General features: G+C 39.3%; 1 protein-coding gene across 1 annotated transcript; it reads right to left on the reverse strand.

The window, feature by feature from the left end:
- Positions 1 to 3,544: 3,544 nt before the first annotated feature.
- On the reverse strand, positions 3,545 to 16,710 carry LOC134754790 (nicastrin). Its single transcript, XM_063691156.1, has 15 exons — positions 16,465 to 16,710; positions 16,290 to 16,391; positions 16,018 to 16,213; positions 14,277 to 14,474; positions 13,957 to 14,058; positions 13,328 to 13,418; positions 10,597 to 10,663; positions 8,878 to 8,982; positions 8,325 to 8,560; positions 7,474 to 7,735; positions 7,071 to 7,225; positions 6,197 to 6,436; positions 5,651 to 5,753; positions 5,028 to 5,259; positions 3,545 to 3,902 (listed from the first exon to the last, which is right to left on the reverse strand). Exons 1-15 carry the CDS (start codon positions 16,511 to 16,513, stop codon positions 3,878 to 3,880), a joined length of 2,163 nt encoding a protein of 720 aa, XP_063547226.1. The 5' UTR covers positions 16,514 to 16,710; the 3' UTR covers positions 3,545 to 3,877.
- Positions 16,711 to 16,981: the final 271 nt, after the last annotated feature.

A 16,981-nucleotide genomic window follows, 5' to 3' on the forward strand; every position in this document is an offset into this window, starting at 1 on the left:
TTACCATTTTATGAATGTAAAAAAATTATAACAGACTGGCTTAAATGTAAGAGTTATTATGATACAGAAAACTTAATTCAAAATGTTTTTGGAACCTAAACACACACACACACACACACACACACACACACACACACACACACACACACACACACACACACACACACACACACACACACACACACACACACACACACACACACACACACACACACACACACACACACACACACACACACACACACACACACACACACACACACACACACACACACACACACACACACACACACACACACACACACACACACACACACACACACACACACACACACACACACACACACACACACACACACACACACACACACACACACACACACACACACACACACACACACACACACACACACACACACACACACACACACACACACACACACACACACACACACACACACACACACACACACACACACACACACACACACACACACACACACACACACACACACACACACACACACACACACACACACACACACACACACACACACACACACACACACACACACACACACACACACACACACACACACACACACACACACACACACACACACACACACACACACACACACACACACACACACACACACACACACACACACACACACACACACACACACACACACTCATATGGACTTGCAAGTCCATCTTCTCATTAGGTTAAATTAAGCTATAAGTAATTACTTTTGTTATTCTCTGATGTGTTCATTTTTATTTCTTTAAATTTTATATTTATATTTTAAAACCATTTATTACCAATTTTAAGGAAGAGCGGTGCCTCTTAACACAGGTATTCTCTTACTTAAAAAGAGGCACCAACACTTACCTGTATAAGTAATTCTTAAACGAAATAAACAATTTTTCATTTTTTCATTTTCATTTTCAGTTTTAAAGTGTGTCGACAGATGGCAGTGAATTTACTGGGTTTACAAAATTTACTATGACAGTATCGCTCTAGTATAAGTTACTCTATGATCCTATAGAAGTGGCCTACCGCGTGTGCCGCGCCTACTGAAAGATAAATAATTTTTAATAAAAAAAAACCGACTTCAATGGGGGATGCCGCTGAAAGCATTCTTAGATTCCAGACAATGAAATGAAAAACACAGCATCTTTTGCCTAATTATGTAGAAAAGGAGGTAAACCGACCCACTTTTCTAGTAGCATTTCGTTTTTGTAAGGGTCGTAGTTCTAACCTAACCTAACCTACTTTTCTGGTAGCATTTCGTTTCTGTAAGGGTCACAGCTTTAACCTAACCTAACCTGTTTTTCTGATAGCAGTTCTGTTCTGTGAGAATCGCAGTTCAAAAGCTACCCACCCACCTAACCCACTTTTCTATTAGCATGTCCGGGTCTGGGTCCGGATCCGAGTCCGGGTCCGTGTCCGCCAAACACCAAAAACACAAATCGCCAAACGTGAACTATGCGTCATTGAAGAGTTCCGTTCTGATCATCATCAGCAGTTCCACTTCATCAAATGTCACTTTTTAAAATGGAAGTGCTGAATTTGTTTATAAAAATACAAAAATCACTATATGTATGCCTTTCACATTTGAGGAGTTCCCTCGATTCCTCATGGATCCCATCATCAGAACTCGAGCTTGACAAAAATGTTTCTTGAAAACCGAACTTGCTTAACAAACATAAAGAAGAGGACAAATCGCCAAACGTGAACTATGCGTCATTGAAGAGTTCCGTTCTGATCATCATCAGCAGTTCCACTTCATCAAATGTCACTTTTTTAAATGTAAGTGCTTGATTTGTCGATGAAAATACTAAAATCACTATATGTATGCCTTTAACATTTGAGGAGTTCCCTCGATTCCTCATGGATCCCATCATCAGAACTGCTTTTTGACAAAAACGGGACCAATCTGTATGTATATACTTACAATCAAAAAAAGAATTTTCAAAATCGGTCCAGAAATGACGGAGTTATGGAGTAACAAACATTAAAAAAAAAAAAAAAAAAAAAAAAACAAAAAAAAAAAAAAACAACCGAATTGAGAACCTCCTCCTTTGAAATCTTGAAGCCGGTTAAAAAGACAATCCCGTTGTGACAGTTCCCTCACCACTGATGCCTAATCCAGTTTTATACTATAGTTGGTCAAGCAGATCTTGTCAGTAGAAAAAGGCGGCAAATTTAAAAAATGTAGGCGCGGAGGGATGTCGTCGCATAGAAAATTTGAATTTCGCGCCTTTTTCTACTGACAAGATTTGCTTGACCAACTATAGATTCATGTATTCATATAATGCACCTGACCTGATTCACCCAGCAGCGCTTCAGGTGCTCTAGGTCTTGAGCTTTGCCCATCATGAACTACCCTCGGCACGTTGAGCGATTGTTGCCTCTGACCCCTTGCACCCAGCAGCACTCCAGGTGTTCCAGGTCTTAAGCTGCCTCCATCATACACTACCAGCGGCACGTTGAGCGGGTGTTACCCCTGATTCCCCTGACCCGGTGCACCCAGCAGCACTCCAGGTGTTCCAGGTCTTGAGCTGCCTCCATAATACACTTCCAGCAGCACGTTGAGTGAGTGAAGGATGACTTCGGGAATACAAACTTCTACACCCTTCCTAACAATTAAGACAATCTCCATATCAAATTTCATCTAAAACGGTTTTATTGGGTCCCAATAGGAATATTACGCGAATCTCTGTGTAGGGGGCGCAACTACCACAATCTGGGGGTCTATCGCGAAACAAGAAATTTCGTTATCTCTGTCACTCTTTCATATTCGAGCGATAAAGAGGCAGATAGCGATATTTCGGATTTGCGTTTCCCGGTATGTCCTCTGTAAACAAACCGCAAAACTTGTCAATAACCTGTTAAAGGTAATATAAGTTACTCTATCAATGGTTTACTAAAAAGGCTAGTCCTGCACTCTGGTGGCAGAACATTGCAGTAATATCCCCTATTCCCATACAAACTTTTCACCCCCCTTAGGGTTGATTTCTGGGGTAAAACTTATCCTATGTCCTTCCCCAGGACTCAAACTATCTCCATACCAAATTTTATTTAAATCGGTTCAGGGGTTATTGATTGCACATACAAATTTCCACCCCCTTAAGGGGCGAGTTCCGGGATAAAAAGTATCCTGTCCTTCCCCGGGACTAAACTACCCCTATACCCAATTTCAATTAAATCGGTTCAGCGGATTAAACGTGATGAGGTAACTAAAGGCAACTTGTACAAGGTACCTAAGCGCAAGGTATCTTGAGTTATAATATCATTGTTCTGGTCTTCCTGAGCTGTTTCATTTCAACAAATAGCACTATCTAAATGCAAATGCTTGTTTTCTTAATAAGTCTAGGTACAGATTTAGGGTCCAGGTCCGGGTTGTGGTTTTTACTTTATAAAGTTTCAAATAAATCTGTCTCAAATCTATTAGTCCAAAGTCTTATGATACTCACTTAGAACTAGTGACATCCACGTTTGTTTAAAAATCAGTCGAGAAGTAATAAAAATACTCAATGTAAAAAATGTTTTTTTAATCATTTGGGAACTTGGATGCAAGTCTATACCTGTTCTTTAGTATCTATAACTTTAGTATCAGTTTACCTACTCCGCCATCTAGATACATTTGATAAATTAGCAAAAGCAATTACAAAAATTATCCTTAATTAATTAATATTAGTTAAGTAAAAGGAATTAGAATTTTAATTTGACTAAAGTGAATTAGAAGAGAGATTATAATAGTAATTTCGCATGGAATGCTTGTAGAGTGCACGTCCCGTCTACCAAGTGTGGAGTGTGGTAGAACATCTTCTTCACTATGCTTCGTCGCTGCAGTGCCGCCTACGCGGATTAACAGTTCACAGTGCGAAGTATCCTGGAAATTAATGTTTTTCGATTAATAATTGTACGTCGAATAACATGTATTTAAAAAACCGGCCAAGTGCGAGTCGGACTCGCGCACGTAGGGTTCCGTACCATCACGCAAAAAACGGCAAAAAAATCACGTTTGTTGTATGGGAGCCCCACATATATTTATTTTATTCTGTTTTTAGTATTTGTTGTTATAGCGGCAACAGAAATACATCATCTGTGAAAATTTCAACTGTCTATCTATCACGGTTCATGAGATACAGCCTGGTGACAGACGGACAGACAGACAGCGAAGTCTTAGTAATAGGGTCCCGTTTTTACCCTTTGGGTACGGAACCCTAAAAATGGTAAACACAGCTGTAAATGCCTTATTTTCATACAACTCACGAGACAATCAAGGACCACTGAGTTACTGTGATTAATAAGAATATTGACCGTATTTTTTGTTGTTTTAGTTTTGTAGGTAGCTTTAATTTTAGGTTACATTTTATTCTAAGTTTGTTATTGATTTTAAGTATGTTTTTGGTTTTAATATATTATTACAGCTATTTATTGAACAAAGCTATCGGGATTGATAGCCTAATTAAGCCTCTTTCTCCATCACAGAACAGAAAAGCTATGGCTAAGTATTCTAAAATATGCATATCCATACTAATAGTATAAATGCGAAAGTGTGTCTGTCTGACTGTTACCTCTTCACGCTTAAACCGCTGAACGGATTTAGTTGAAATTTGGTATAGAGATAGTTGAGTCCCTGGGAAGGACATAATATGGTAGTTATTATCCCAGAAATCCTCCTTTAAGGGGGTGATAGGGTGACAGTTGAAATTTTCACAGATGATGTATTTCTGTTGCCGCTATAACAACAAATACAAAATAGTACGGAACCCTCGGTGGGCGAGTCCGACTCGCACTTGGCCGGTTTTTTTTTACATTAATCAATATTATATGTGAATTTTGGTCAACGAATTCCTATTACTTGGTTAAGGTACAATTTACATAAACGATTTTTATACACGAATTCAATATCTATCATATCTCTTTCTAGCACCAGATTAATGGTCATAAAAAAGTGGAATGACCCTAGAACGTTATTCAAGATTCACATCACATTAGTTGAAAGATATACCCAGGCACAGCATCACTGCTATGAATGTAAGGATGGGGCGCGTTCACAAACACGTGGTGCACGTTCCGCTGCAGCCAGTAGGTGAGCAAGGCGGTGAACACCGTGAGCACGAGGCCGGCGGCCAGCGCGGCGGACGCGCCGCCGCCGCCCGCCGACACGAACACGCGCGCCCACATCGCCTGCCACACCGACTCGGTCCACGTCGAGTACTCGCCGGAGGTGAAATCGTACTCTGACAAATATAAAGTACGCTAACTATACATATACTTACAGACAACGGGCAAGCGTATGGTTAGGCTTGATGTTCTAGTTTTTCGTGTGTGCTTGGACATGGTGTAAATACATGCGCAAGCTACATGCACCGTGTGCAAGTGACTTTGGCCCGGTTGCATCAAACACAATCGACAGACCGATTAAGATAAAGTACGGCGGAATATATAATGCTGAAACTCAGAAACAACTTAACGTTATATTATGATTGTATTTTTATTATGTAGTTTGATATCTACAAATCATAAAAAAGTGCTGCTTGAAAATCCACATTAATTTAAAAGATTTACCATATCATGCATGACCAGATTTTTTCGTGTCCATACTTTATGTACTGCTCAAATGCTATTTACCTGGAACAATGAAGGCGGGACTAATAGCTTCACTGAAATTCATATTCGTTTCTATGCAAACTCCACTGTGGTTCCAGCCACGGAGCCAATAGTACGAAAAATCCTGAAACAAATTTAAAGTTCACATAAAATTTATCTGTTAGTCATGTTATTGCATTCTTGTAAAGTCTTGCGAAATTACTAAAATCTTTGGTAAGGGAAAATATCTTTAGGATACTTTTCTCTCTGGATTGGCAGTTTCCGATACAATCCGTTTGACAATTTTAGCGCTTGCACCAATGTTTGGGATTAGAACGCCGAGTGAACATCTGGCTCCTTTAGAAGAAGCTAGGATAACGCTAGGTGAGAGAGAAGTCCTATGAAACATAGGAAACGGTATCGACCGGCACTTGTTGAGCGGCAGGTGTTGGTCAGCAAGCATAGTGGCGGTTGGCCGGCGAAGGTCATCGCGCTCGCGCTCGACAGGTACGTCAGTCAGCCAGTCCACATATAGAGGCTCCTTGTCGGGAGATGGTCTGTGTTCGTACTGTATGTAAATGTACTGACCGGGCTGACGGCAGCGTCGCACTCGGTCTTGTTAAGCGGCAGGTGCTGGCCAGCGAGCAGCGCTATCAGGTGACCCGCAAAGGCAGTAGCGCTCGACAGGTACGTGGCCACGCCCACGTATAGCGGCGCGGGGCGCGGTGGCTCCTCGCCCGGCGCCGGCGGCGTCTGACCGCCGTAGTCGGCCGCAGATAGGAGTTTGCACAGTTTGTCTTCGATGAAACAGTACAGGAGCTCGTCCACCTTATTACATTGAACATTGAAATAAACTTGTGTTTATTATCGGGCATTTATAAATACCCAAATACTAGTGTATATACAAGATATGATTTGAAATTAGAACACAATATGGCTGCGATGCGTTACACAACCCCGCAGTGGAACTGGCAGAACTTGACACGCATGGGCCAAAACTCTTTTCCTTAGATCCTCCCTTCCTTCCTTATGAGAATTTCGACAGTTAAGTATAAACACTTTAAATCTCGCGCAAACTTTTATGAATTAATCTATACATACATAAGTGCGTGCCGCCCAATGTACAATCTGTTTCAATGAAATTCAACTTTCATTTAAATAAACAAAGTAGCATTTCTTTTGTCTCATACATTTTTCATACAAAGAAACTCAACCCAATTAAAAATACAACTAGATTTAAACTTCCTTAGCTATAATTTTATATGGTGGGCGGCACGAGGACAGGAACACAATTCGCCAAAGAAGGACTAAATTAATAAGTGTATTATTTAATCTAGTACGCAAAGTATTGGACAATAATGACTTATTTTAAAAATAAACGACATTGTTTCTGCGTTAAATATCGGAACCCGAACGGCAATTCACATAAGAGAGAGAGAGAGAACATGAAATGGGAATTTACCAAATGTGCAGAGGCCGCAACGTCACCGGCGTAAGACTCGCCCGTGACCTGCTGGTACAGCGTGTGGGCGAGCGCGGTGGCCACGCGAGAGATCTTTACTTGGAGGTCCCGCGTCGTCATGTTCCCGGTGACCACTAGCGTTTCCGTTGACACAACTGAATAATATAAACAAATCAAATAATATAATATTATTCTCGCTCAAATAGCTTATATTACATCACTTCATACAAAAGAAATGTAACTGCAACTACTGGGTTAGTGCATTTGGCTGTCTACTTCTTCAATATATTATAGATGGAAGACTGTTTCGGTGAAAACTTTTTTTTCTATGAATCTATTTTTTTATAGTACAGACATCGTAAAAGCATCACAATGAAATTGTATAAAATAAAATTGTACTTACAAGCACCGTCTGTTCCAATAGTTATATTGTGATATCTGTAGTTAATCTTTTCATAGTCGTCCATTGCCGAGTTGTAGAACATATTATTGAATGGCCCATTGTGGTCGGCGAGCAGTAATTCGGGCAGTTCGCTGGTCGCGTTGCGCAGTAAACGGCGGAATGAGTGCAGCGAAGAAGGCGGCAGATTATTCGAGAACGCCTCCGTCACTGTTATGTTGTTCTTGTTCAGGTATTCCTTCAGATCCTTTAGGAAATTTGTTATCTGGAAACATAATTGCACGGGTTTTATAACAATAAATCATGCTACGGACGATTGTAACCCGATGAGGAAAACCTCATGTATTTCATTGTTTTTATGACTGCCATGATCTAAAAATTTGTCATAAATTTTGATCCGAAAAATATATTTAGGTGTAAGCTAATAACGAGCAAATATTTACGGATACGCAGTAAAGACTGCATGAAATGACTCAATTTAATCAAAGTTTGCACCGATGCTGGAACCTACATGCGTAAAGTATACATATAATCCTCTTCATCCTTAAGGACGGGCAGCAAGCCCCCGATCTGTCCTGCCGGCTGTACATACTCATCAAGAGACTCCGAGACAGGCCGAGATCATGCTGCTCCCTTCTCGTCTCGTTCTTTGTCGTTTCGTCTCGATTGTCCGATTGGGTTAGTTTTTTACCGAGGCTCTCGACGAGTGTGTACAGCAAACATCCGACCTCGACGTGGGCGATGTCAGTAGAACGCGAGCGGCGCATACGGCGCCCGGGCGCTGCGAAACAGCTCGAACGTAACGCTCGCGTAAAAATTACGATACACTGTTAAGACTGTATGAAATGACTAACATTTAACAAAGTGCCAGGGTCCTCGGGTGCATATGCGTACAGCGGCCAATCCTCTGTATCCTTCAGGATGGACAGCGAGCCCCCGATCTGTCCGATCTCGACGTGCAGGGCGATGTCAGAGGGCGCGAGCGGCGCGTCGGGCGGCCACGCGCCGCGCGCCAGGTCGAACGCGATGCGCTGCGAACCGATGTAGTCGAATGCTTCACCATTCAACAGCGTCCAGAGAACATTTTTGCCTGAAACACGCGCAACTTTCTAGCATATTTGTCTCTATATGTTATGTAACCATCACGTAGTTAACTAATGTAATGGGCTCCACAAATTCTGCAACAAATCGACTAAGTGCTACGAATTCAATCGATCGATCAAATGCCGGCCGCACTGTATCGAAAATCAAGTCAAATAGCAAAGTGAGTGGAGTATCAATGACATGTTACTTGAAATAAATTTATTGTGTTTTAAAGAGTAAATTCAGGGAGGTATGTGGATTTAAACACATAAAGTGGGATGATGGTGAATATCTATGTCTAAATGAAAACTGAGGTATACACACCATACTTGGAGGCGTCGGTTGTAGGTATGATCTTGCTGAGAGTGGTGGCGGCCGACATGAGGGTCACCATCCCGACCACTGAGCTAGCAGCTCCAGGTGCTATGCCTGAATGGAATATAAATTTTATGGTTTAGTCAATTATAGAAATTGTAAAATATAGAACTTCATACATTTCGATAAAATATTTCTTGTTTAAGGAGACTCGATTCAATGCAAATTAGCCAACGATGGCGTTTCGGAGCGTAATTTCGTGGCGGCATCTGTCATATTTCCGTCTACTCAAATACGCTGCTGCGTCGCCTCTGCTTTGTGATTGGTTGGCCAATCACAGCTCGCCGCGGTCAAGAGGACGAAACAAAACGATAGCTCAAATTAATTATTTATTTTATGTTGTATAGTAGAAACAATTGCTTCATAAGTCAGAAACGCGCATGTGACACACTTCATATAGCAACATCCATAGCCTACGAAAACCGCTTAGCGTTGCTTGTTGGTCTCCATAGCCTCCATAGGCTACGGTGGCCAAAATCGAGAAAAAAACTGTCTTATAATTGAATTTAGCGCGGAGCAGGTACCAGGGCCTCATGAGTTACGAGGAGGTGTCGTTGACCAACCCGCCGGGGGCGCCGGGCCCGGCGGCCGGGGCGCGTACGAGTATAAATGCCTGGCCAAACACAAGGCGCGACGCAGCGCCGCGGTCGCGCGGCGCGACCGCCGCCCATGCTAACAGGTTAGCGACGTCAAACAGACTGCGTCCCGCCGGCCCCTTGCGTCCACGCGGCGCGGACGCGGCGCTGCGTCACGCCGTGTGTTTGGCCAAGCCTTGAAGGTATTGCGGGCCGCGGCAGCTCGTGTATCTTAGTTGTATACGAGTACCTACTTTTGGTTTGTTTACCTATATGATTCTACTAGTTGAAAGTACTTTTTTTTTGTCTCGTAGAAAAAGTATTATATACAATAGTGATATAATCAAGCTTTTCAATCTCGTACCTTACTTAAGCAACTCAGCAAGCTTCGTTGCTTAAACACGATACTCGACTGAAAAGCTCTCTATTATATCACGATTGTATGAAATACTATTTAAAATTTTCCTCCGAAGTTTCGACGACGGCATTGTCCCCGTGGTCTCGGAGAAGACTGGCTAAAGTGGACATTAACATCTTCTAGCCGCGCGAGTTTTTCGCAGTACCCCATCAGTACCCGCACTAAACTTGTTCTTGTTTATCAACTTGAACATGTCACGCACTAGGCACACACTTTTAAAAACTGTAATAATACGCGATTAAGTCCTGTTTATAACCGGCTTCATAGAAAATAAAGATGAGTAAACATCGTGAATGTTTAAATCAGTGTGTTACCCTAACATTATTTACGTTTTTATTAATCGAATAAAATATTCTTACATGGTTTGTTCCACAAGCAAAAAACTTCCTCAGACAACTTGTATATAGGAGGGCGAAATTATTCCTTCATAAAAACAACCGAGTATGGAAAATTCCCAGCACATTTAATAAAAGATCCGAATAATTAGTCTATAGGTATATTATTGAACACATAAATAAAGCTAAAGATAGAAAAAAGGAACAGAGGAAGAGGGGAGAGGGCTGTACGTTGAAATGTCACCGAAATGGTTAAATTAGTATCGAAGCTACACTTTCGCAAAAAATCGAAAGGTATAGAAGGACATGGAAGTTGTCCCTCTGTCTACTGACAACTCACCGTCGAAGAGTGACGCGGTATCGATTCGAGCTGTTACTAGTATAACATCCTTTTTCTTTTGTTGGCCCTGTAAATAATAATTCTATTAAGACTTTTACAATAACTAAATAAATAAATACTTACATATGTAAAACAAGTTGTGGTAAAACATAACGTCCAAATCGTCCATAAAAAGTTTTGTTGGTTTGTCAATAGAAAAGCCAACTAAAAGTCTTTGTGACCCTTTACAAGCCAGATCTTAACTTACCTTATAAAAATTATAAGCAAAATAATATATTAGCATCTATTAACCAAGTGGTTTTTAACCTTTTAGTGATATAGACTATTGCCGAAACAGGCTTTAGGTTACTTTTCGCTCATGTCGTCGCAAATATGGACATATTTGGTATCAGTGCATTCAGTGTGATGTCCTGAACACAAATATATGAGATGACAAGCGCGAAAGTGGTGGGGGTAGTTGCTGTGACGTCAACAAGTCGGCAGTACAAAGTTTTTTACTTTTTTTTTAATCATACCATGTGGGGTATCAAATTAAAGGGCTTTGTGAGTAGATCACAAATATATAACATACTGTAACATTTTCACTACTTCGTCTAACAAATTATTAGAAAACGTTCAAAAATTTCACAATCCACAGATGACTTTGAACTGCTCTAATTTGAAAATGACTGAATGGATCATTCCAAAATACATACCAAGTGACTGTGAATATCCTTTATATAACGTTAAAAAATAATTAACCAGATATAACCAAAAATAAGAAAAGTACATCAAGTTTAAAAAAGCATAATTTTCTGTCACATTAAACTGCAACTATTATTAAAACAAACAAAAAACCAGACTTTTTACATATATTTTTGAAATGGCCTTTTCACTAGCTTTCATTTGATACCCATATTGCTATAGCAAGAAAAAAACAATCCCCCCCTCCCTTTTTTAATTAGCGGGCGCCATTTTTAAAATTTACCAAATGAAAGCTAGTGAAAAGAACATTTCAAAAATATATGTAAATATATGGTTTTTGGTTGGTATATGGTTTTTTGTTTGTTTTAATAATAGTTGCAGTTTAATGTAACAGAAAATTATACTTAACACCATGTATTCTGATGCATCACTGTACTGTACATGTATACAATAATAAACAATAAACAATACTTTCTATCAACTTGATGTACTTTTCTTATTTTTGGTTATATCTGGTTAATTATTTTATTTTTATAAAGAGGATATTCACAGTCACTTGGTATGTATTTTGGAATGATCCATTCAGTCATTTTCAAATTAGAGCAGTTCAAAGTCAACTGTGGATTGTGAAATTTTTGAACGTTTTCTAATAGTTAGACGAAGTAGTGAAAATGTTACAGTATGTTATATATTTGTGATCTACTCACAAAGCCCTTTCATTTGATACCCCACATGGTATGATTTAAAAAAAAAAAGTAAAAAGCTTTGTACTGCCGACTTGTTGACGTCACAGCAACTACCCCCACCACTTTCGCGCTTGTCATCTCATATATTTGTGTTCAGGACATCACACTGAATGCACTGATACCATATATGTCCATATTTGCGACGACATGAGCGAAAATCGATTTCCAGAAGACTTCTAGACCAAAAACCACCGTATTAAGAGGCCGTAGTCGATTTTGGAGCAAAAATGTAAAATTGATAGATTTAGTCGTTGAAATTATACACGTTTTGTAACGTAATATCTAAATAACAAGTATTGATTTCTATTAGCACGTCTTCTCATCTTGCCTTTTATGTGTATTAACGAAGAACTAGACTAATATTTGTAACACAACTAATCAATAACATTAACCATTGTCCTTTCAGCCCAGATCTGAGTTATAATCGTTGCACATTATATATTTTTTTCTGTTGATATTGACGTGAAGCTGGCAGGAATGTCTAAAGACGATTGCCATAATTAAAAAAAAAAAAAATGAGGTCGCGAGCGTGCGTCACCGGTAATGCATGAAAAATTCATCAAAAAATCATGGTGGTAAATTATACAAATTGATGTATAAGAATAGTTTCAGCAAATGTTGTAGATTGTTTACGTATCAAAATTACGTTGAAATTAAGTCGATTTTCAGAAAAATTGTCACTTGTTTTGAAGTAATTTCTGGAGAAAATTGATTTCGTCTAACTTTCATTGACACTACTTCGAAGTCATAATAATAAAAATGTAGTCTGATAAACGTCAAGTACAGGATATGTGTAATACAAAATTACCATGTTTAGCAGTCCAAACTTTACGAAATTTTCAAATAAGAGCGACAAAATCAGTGCTTTACGCGCGTTTACCTAAACGTCCATCAGAAAAGCAAACATTACTAATTTAGTGAGTCTGTTTTAAAAAACTGATCTGATAAAAGGTAAGATAAGAAGACGTGCTAATAGAAACCAGTACTTGTTATTTCAATTAGGTAACAAAAGGTGTAAAATTTCACGGACTGAATCTATCAATTTTACATTTTTGCGACTAAAATCGACACCGGCCTCTTAATAAGGGATTGTTGGAAAGTAAGTACCTATGACGGATAAAGGATTTTATTGATAAATTCGGAGATCCCTGCAGTTGCTACCAGGGACCACCAGTCTACAGTCTACAGGCTACAGGTGAACAAACGCTGATATAAACTGATGTTAAGGTAAGTGTTTTAGTTATTCTCCTCATTACCTTATTATAAAACTCAATTACATGATTATAAATCAAAGTACTAACCTTATCTCGAGGAAATAATGAATAGTACACATTATTGTCTCCTAATGGGTCGCATACTTTAGTGGCAGTTAATAGCGCACTTGCTGCCGATCTGCAATACAGAGATTCAGTTAATTACATCAACAAAATATGTACAACAGGACCAAGCTAACTCTGCGCAGACTTTGTGGAATTTAACTATGGCACTTTCACACTGTCACATCTAAGTCGGTGCAGTCAGCTCAGTCCAACTATATGACTTAATTGGACATAAAAAATAAGTCTGAGACACTGTGTGTACATTGCTAGCTTTTTATACGGGCCATTTCAAGCATGATGTAAGAATAGGTATATGGCTTTGCCCTTTGTATTGCTTTGATGCACTTAGTCCCATGAAGATGGTAAGCTACATTTTATTATCCTCCTAAGGGCCACTATACAAACAATTTAAAATCAATAGTGTAGGAAATATAGTTGAATTGTTTTCATATTGAAATGGACCAGAACAAAAGAAATGCAACTCTGTTCCAATTGAAATTTGTTTATATTACAGTGAAACAGATAATTAGTACTAGTATCTAGCCAACATGTGAATTATTTAAAAGAATAATAATAGTCACATTAATTTAAGTCATAAGATTATGGCTCACCTCCTCCGACATACAATACTGTTTACCGCGGCCCACATGAATGAATTCAACTGAATGGAGCATAAGGGTTTTCCTACTTGTGACTCCAGATCAAGGTTGTACCTAAAAAGAAAATGTTCATGAGTTCAATGAAATGGGAATGAAATAAAATTTAATAATATTGGTACTGTTTTGGCTGTGGTTGGCCTGTAACAGTAACAGCATTGTTTAGTACGAAATTTTAATAGTGTAGCTCAATCATTGCATTTTATAACAAAGTTTATCCAAAGTACAATTTATTAAAGCATTCATTTTACATTTACATACTTTCAATACTTTACCTTTCATAACATTGTCGAATTTTTACAATCTCCTCTAACCGTGCAGCTAGCAAGTAAAATATTGGGAAGGGTATGTCCTGTCGGATGAGACCTGTACCAACCGGATTCCAGGCAGACTTATCTTTTGCAGAGCATTGGCTGCCCTGAGCTGAATAGAATTCATTTGGACATGCAGATTCTTGACTAAAGGAATTCGTTCTGAAAGATAAGGAAGTAATTATGTAACGAGATATATAAAATATGTAGTTAAAACATGACAAGCCTAACTTTGATATAATTTTGATGTCAGACAGAAGACAAAATTGAAATAGACAAACATTTAAAATGAGTTGATAATAACCTTTTAACGGCATTGACTTACTTTGACTCTTAATTTTAATATAAAATAATACTAATAATTTCAGCCTCTAGCCACTGCTGGGCACAGGCCTCCTCTCATGCGCGATAGGGCTTCAGCTGTAGTCCCCACGCTAGCCCAATGTGAATTGGGGACTTCACATACACCTTTGAATTTCTTCCCAGATGTATGCAGGTTTTCTCACGATGTTTTCCTTCATCGAAAAGCTAGTGGTAAATATCAAATGATATTTCGTACATATACATAACAAATAAACTTCAATGCCAAATGAAACAACCAAGAGATTGAGAGGAAAGTCAAAAACACCTGGAACAGGTTTTGAAGCGTAAAAGAAACCTTAAAGAGTAACCTATCTGTTCAGCTCAAAAAGAAAATAATGGACATGTGCTTACTCCCAACCCTAACCTATGCATGTGAAACCTGGAAATTCTCATCAAAGGCGAAAAGGATGGTAGTTTCATGCCAAAGGGGAATGGAATGGAGTATGCTTAAAATAAAGAAAATAGACAAGATCAGGCACTCTATAATCAGAAACAAGACCAAGGTTATAGATGCGCTAAGCCAGGCCCAGAAACAAAAATGGAGATGGGCCGGCCACGTTGCCAGACTCCAGGACGAGAGATGGACCTTACAAGCGACAACCTGGAGAGGTCCAGATGGAATAAGAAAACAAAGACGGCCATTGGCACGCTGGGCTGACGACATAGTTAAGGTGGCAGGGGCCAACTGGAGGCCCGAGATCGAGAGAGGTGGTAGATTCTGGGAGAGGCCTATACCTCATAAGAAGGTTCTAGTGAGATTTGTTCATCTCTCTCTCTCTTTAGCCTTTTTCTACCCTTTGGGTGTAGGCCTCCATCATTTTGCGCAATTCGTCGCGGTTCTGTGTGACTTGGAGCCACTGTTTCCCCACAGTCTTCTTAATGTCGTCGTCCCAGCGCATCTGGGGTCTACTTTGAGGACGCTCTTCCCCCCATGGTCGCCACTCGAGTAGTCGTTTGCTCCACGAATCAGTCTTCCATGCTATATGACCAGCCCATTCCCACTTCAAATTGGCTACGCGTTTTATAACATCATTGACTTTGCTCTGTTGTCTCAGCCATTCATTTGTTTTACGGTCTCTCAATGTGATCCCCACCAATTTTCTCTCTAACGCCCGCTGGGCAACGCTCAATTTACGTAGTATGTCTTTGGTGAAAACCCAGGTTTCAGCTCCATAAGTGAGAACAGGCAGGATACATTTGTCAAATATGCGTGCTTTTTGTTCGGCCTTAAGGTTCTTTTTTTTTTATACCCTAGACTAAGTTTTGCAAATAAGTTTATATTCATATTTTCTACCTAGAAATGAAATGCTCTGTGTGTTCAGCATACATACAAACTGCTTACCTCTCTGTAGCATTTTCATAGAGTAGTATCCCAGCAACATTATCTGAATTATCCATTAGTAATTGAACTACATTGTGAAATGTGGCTGTACTGACCACCGCCATGTAGGGGCCTGCGCTGCCGTTGAACACCAGCCACTGGGCATCAGTCACATCCTTAACCATATGCACAACCCCAATAGCTCCTTTGTTTGATGCTGCAATGACATTGATATAACTCTTATATGCTGTGATGAATGAAACTGTGACATAAGATATCATATAACCATTTACATGAGCATCCAGCTTGATGAGTCCCATTTAGTCGCCTGAAACATGCTGCACCACCTTCTATGGAGGAGTATATTTGCCCATGGAGTCTTTCAGCTACAATAGCTGCAAAAATATTTTCAGTTTTAAAATAATACCAATGTTTAAAGGCCAACAATTTTGGACAACATCTACTTACGTTGTATTATAACAGAGCACAGGAAAAGGAAAAGAAAATGAAACCCCATTGCTTAAATATGATAAGAGAGCTAATTAGTTATCAATTATCATATTACATTATACAGTCAACTCCATCCGTGATTGAAACAAGAGACTATGAAATAAAGAATTATATGATTATTAATATTACAGCTTTCCCTAATTTCGATTGCCGACAAAAGACACATACACTTGAATCAAGAATGGTTTTGATGAATATATATGAATGATATTGATATTTTTTTATTTTTCGAGATGACAGTGACACGCAGAGCCACAGATAAGAATCAAGAATAGTGCAGAGGGGCACCACAGACAAATCTGAATTCGGAACTATAGTTTGTCAAAGGACTGTCTCATTTCAAACATAGACAGAGCAAAGAATATAATACTCACTAGGAGACAGAGAGAATCATACTATTTTTGTCTTACACTAGTACTAGCACCCAAAAGAAAAGGATATTTTTTTGTTCTTATTTACTGACAATTTGGTTTAA

The sequence above is a fragment of the Cydia strobilella genome, chromosome Z, assembly GCF_947568885.1.
Source record: "Cydia strobilella chromosome Z, ilCydStro3.1, whole genome shotgun sequence".
Classification (NCBI taxonomy): Eukaryota; Metazoa; Arthropoda; class Insecta; order Lepidoptera; family Tortricidae; genus Cydia; species Cydia strobilella.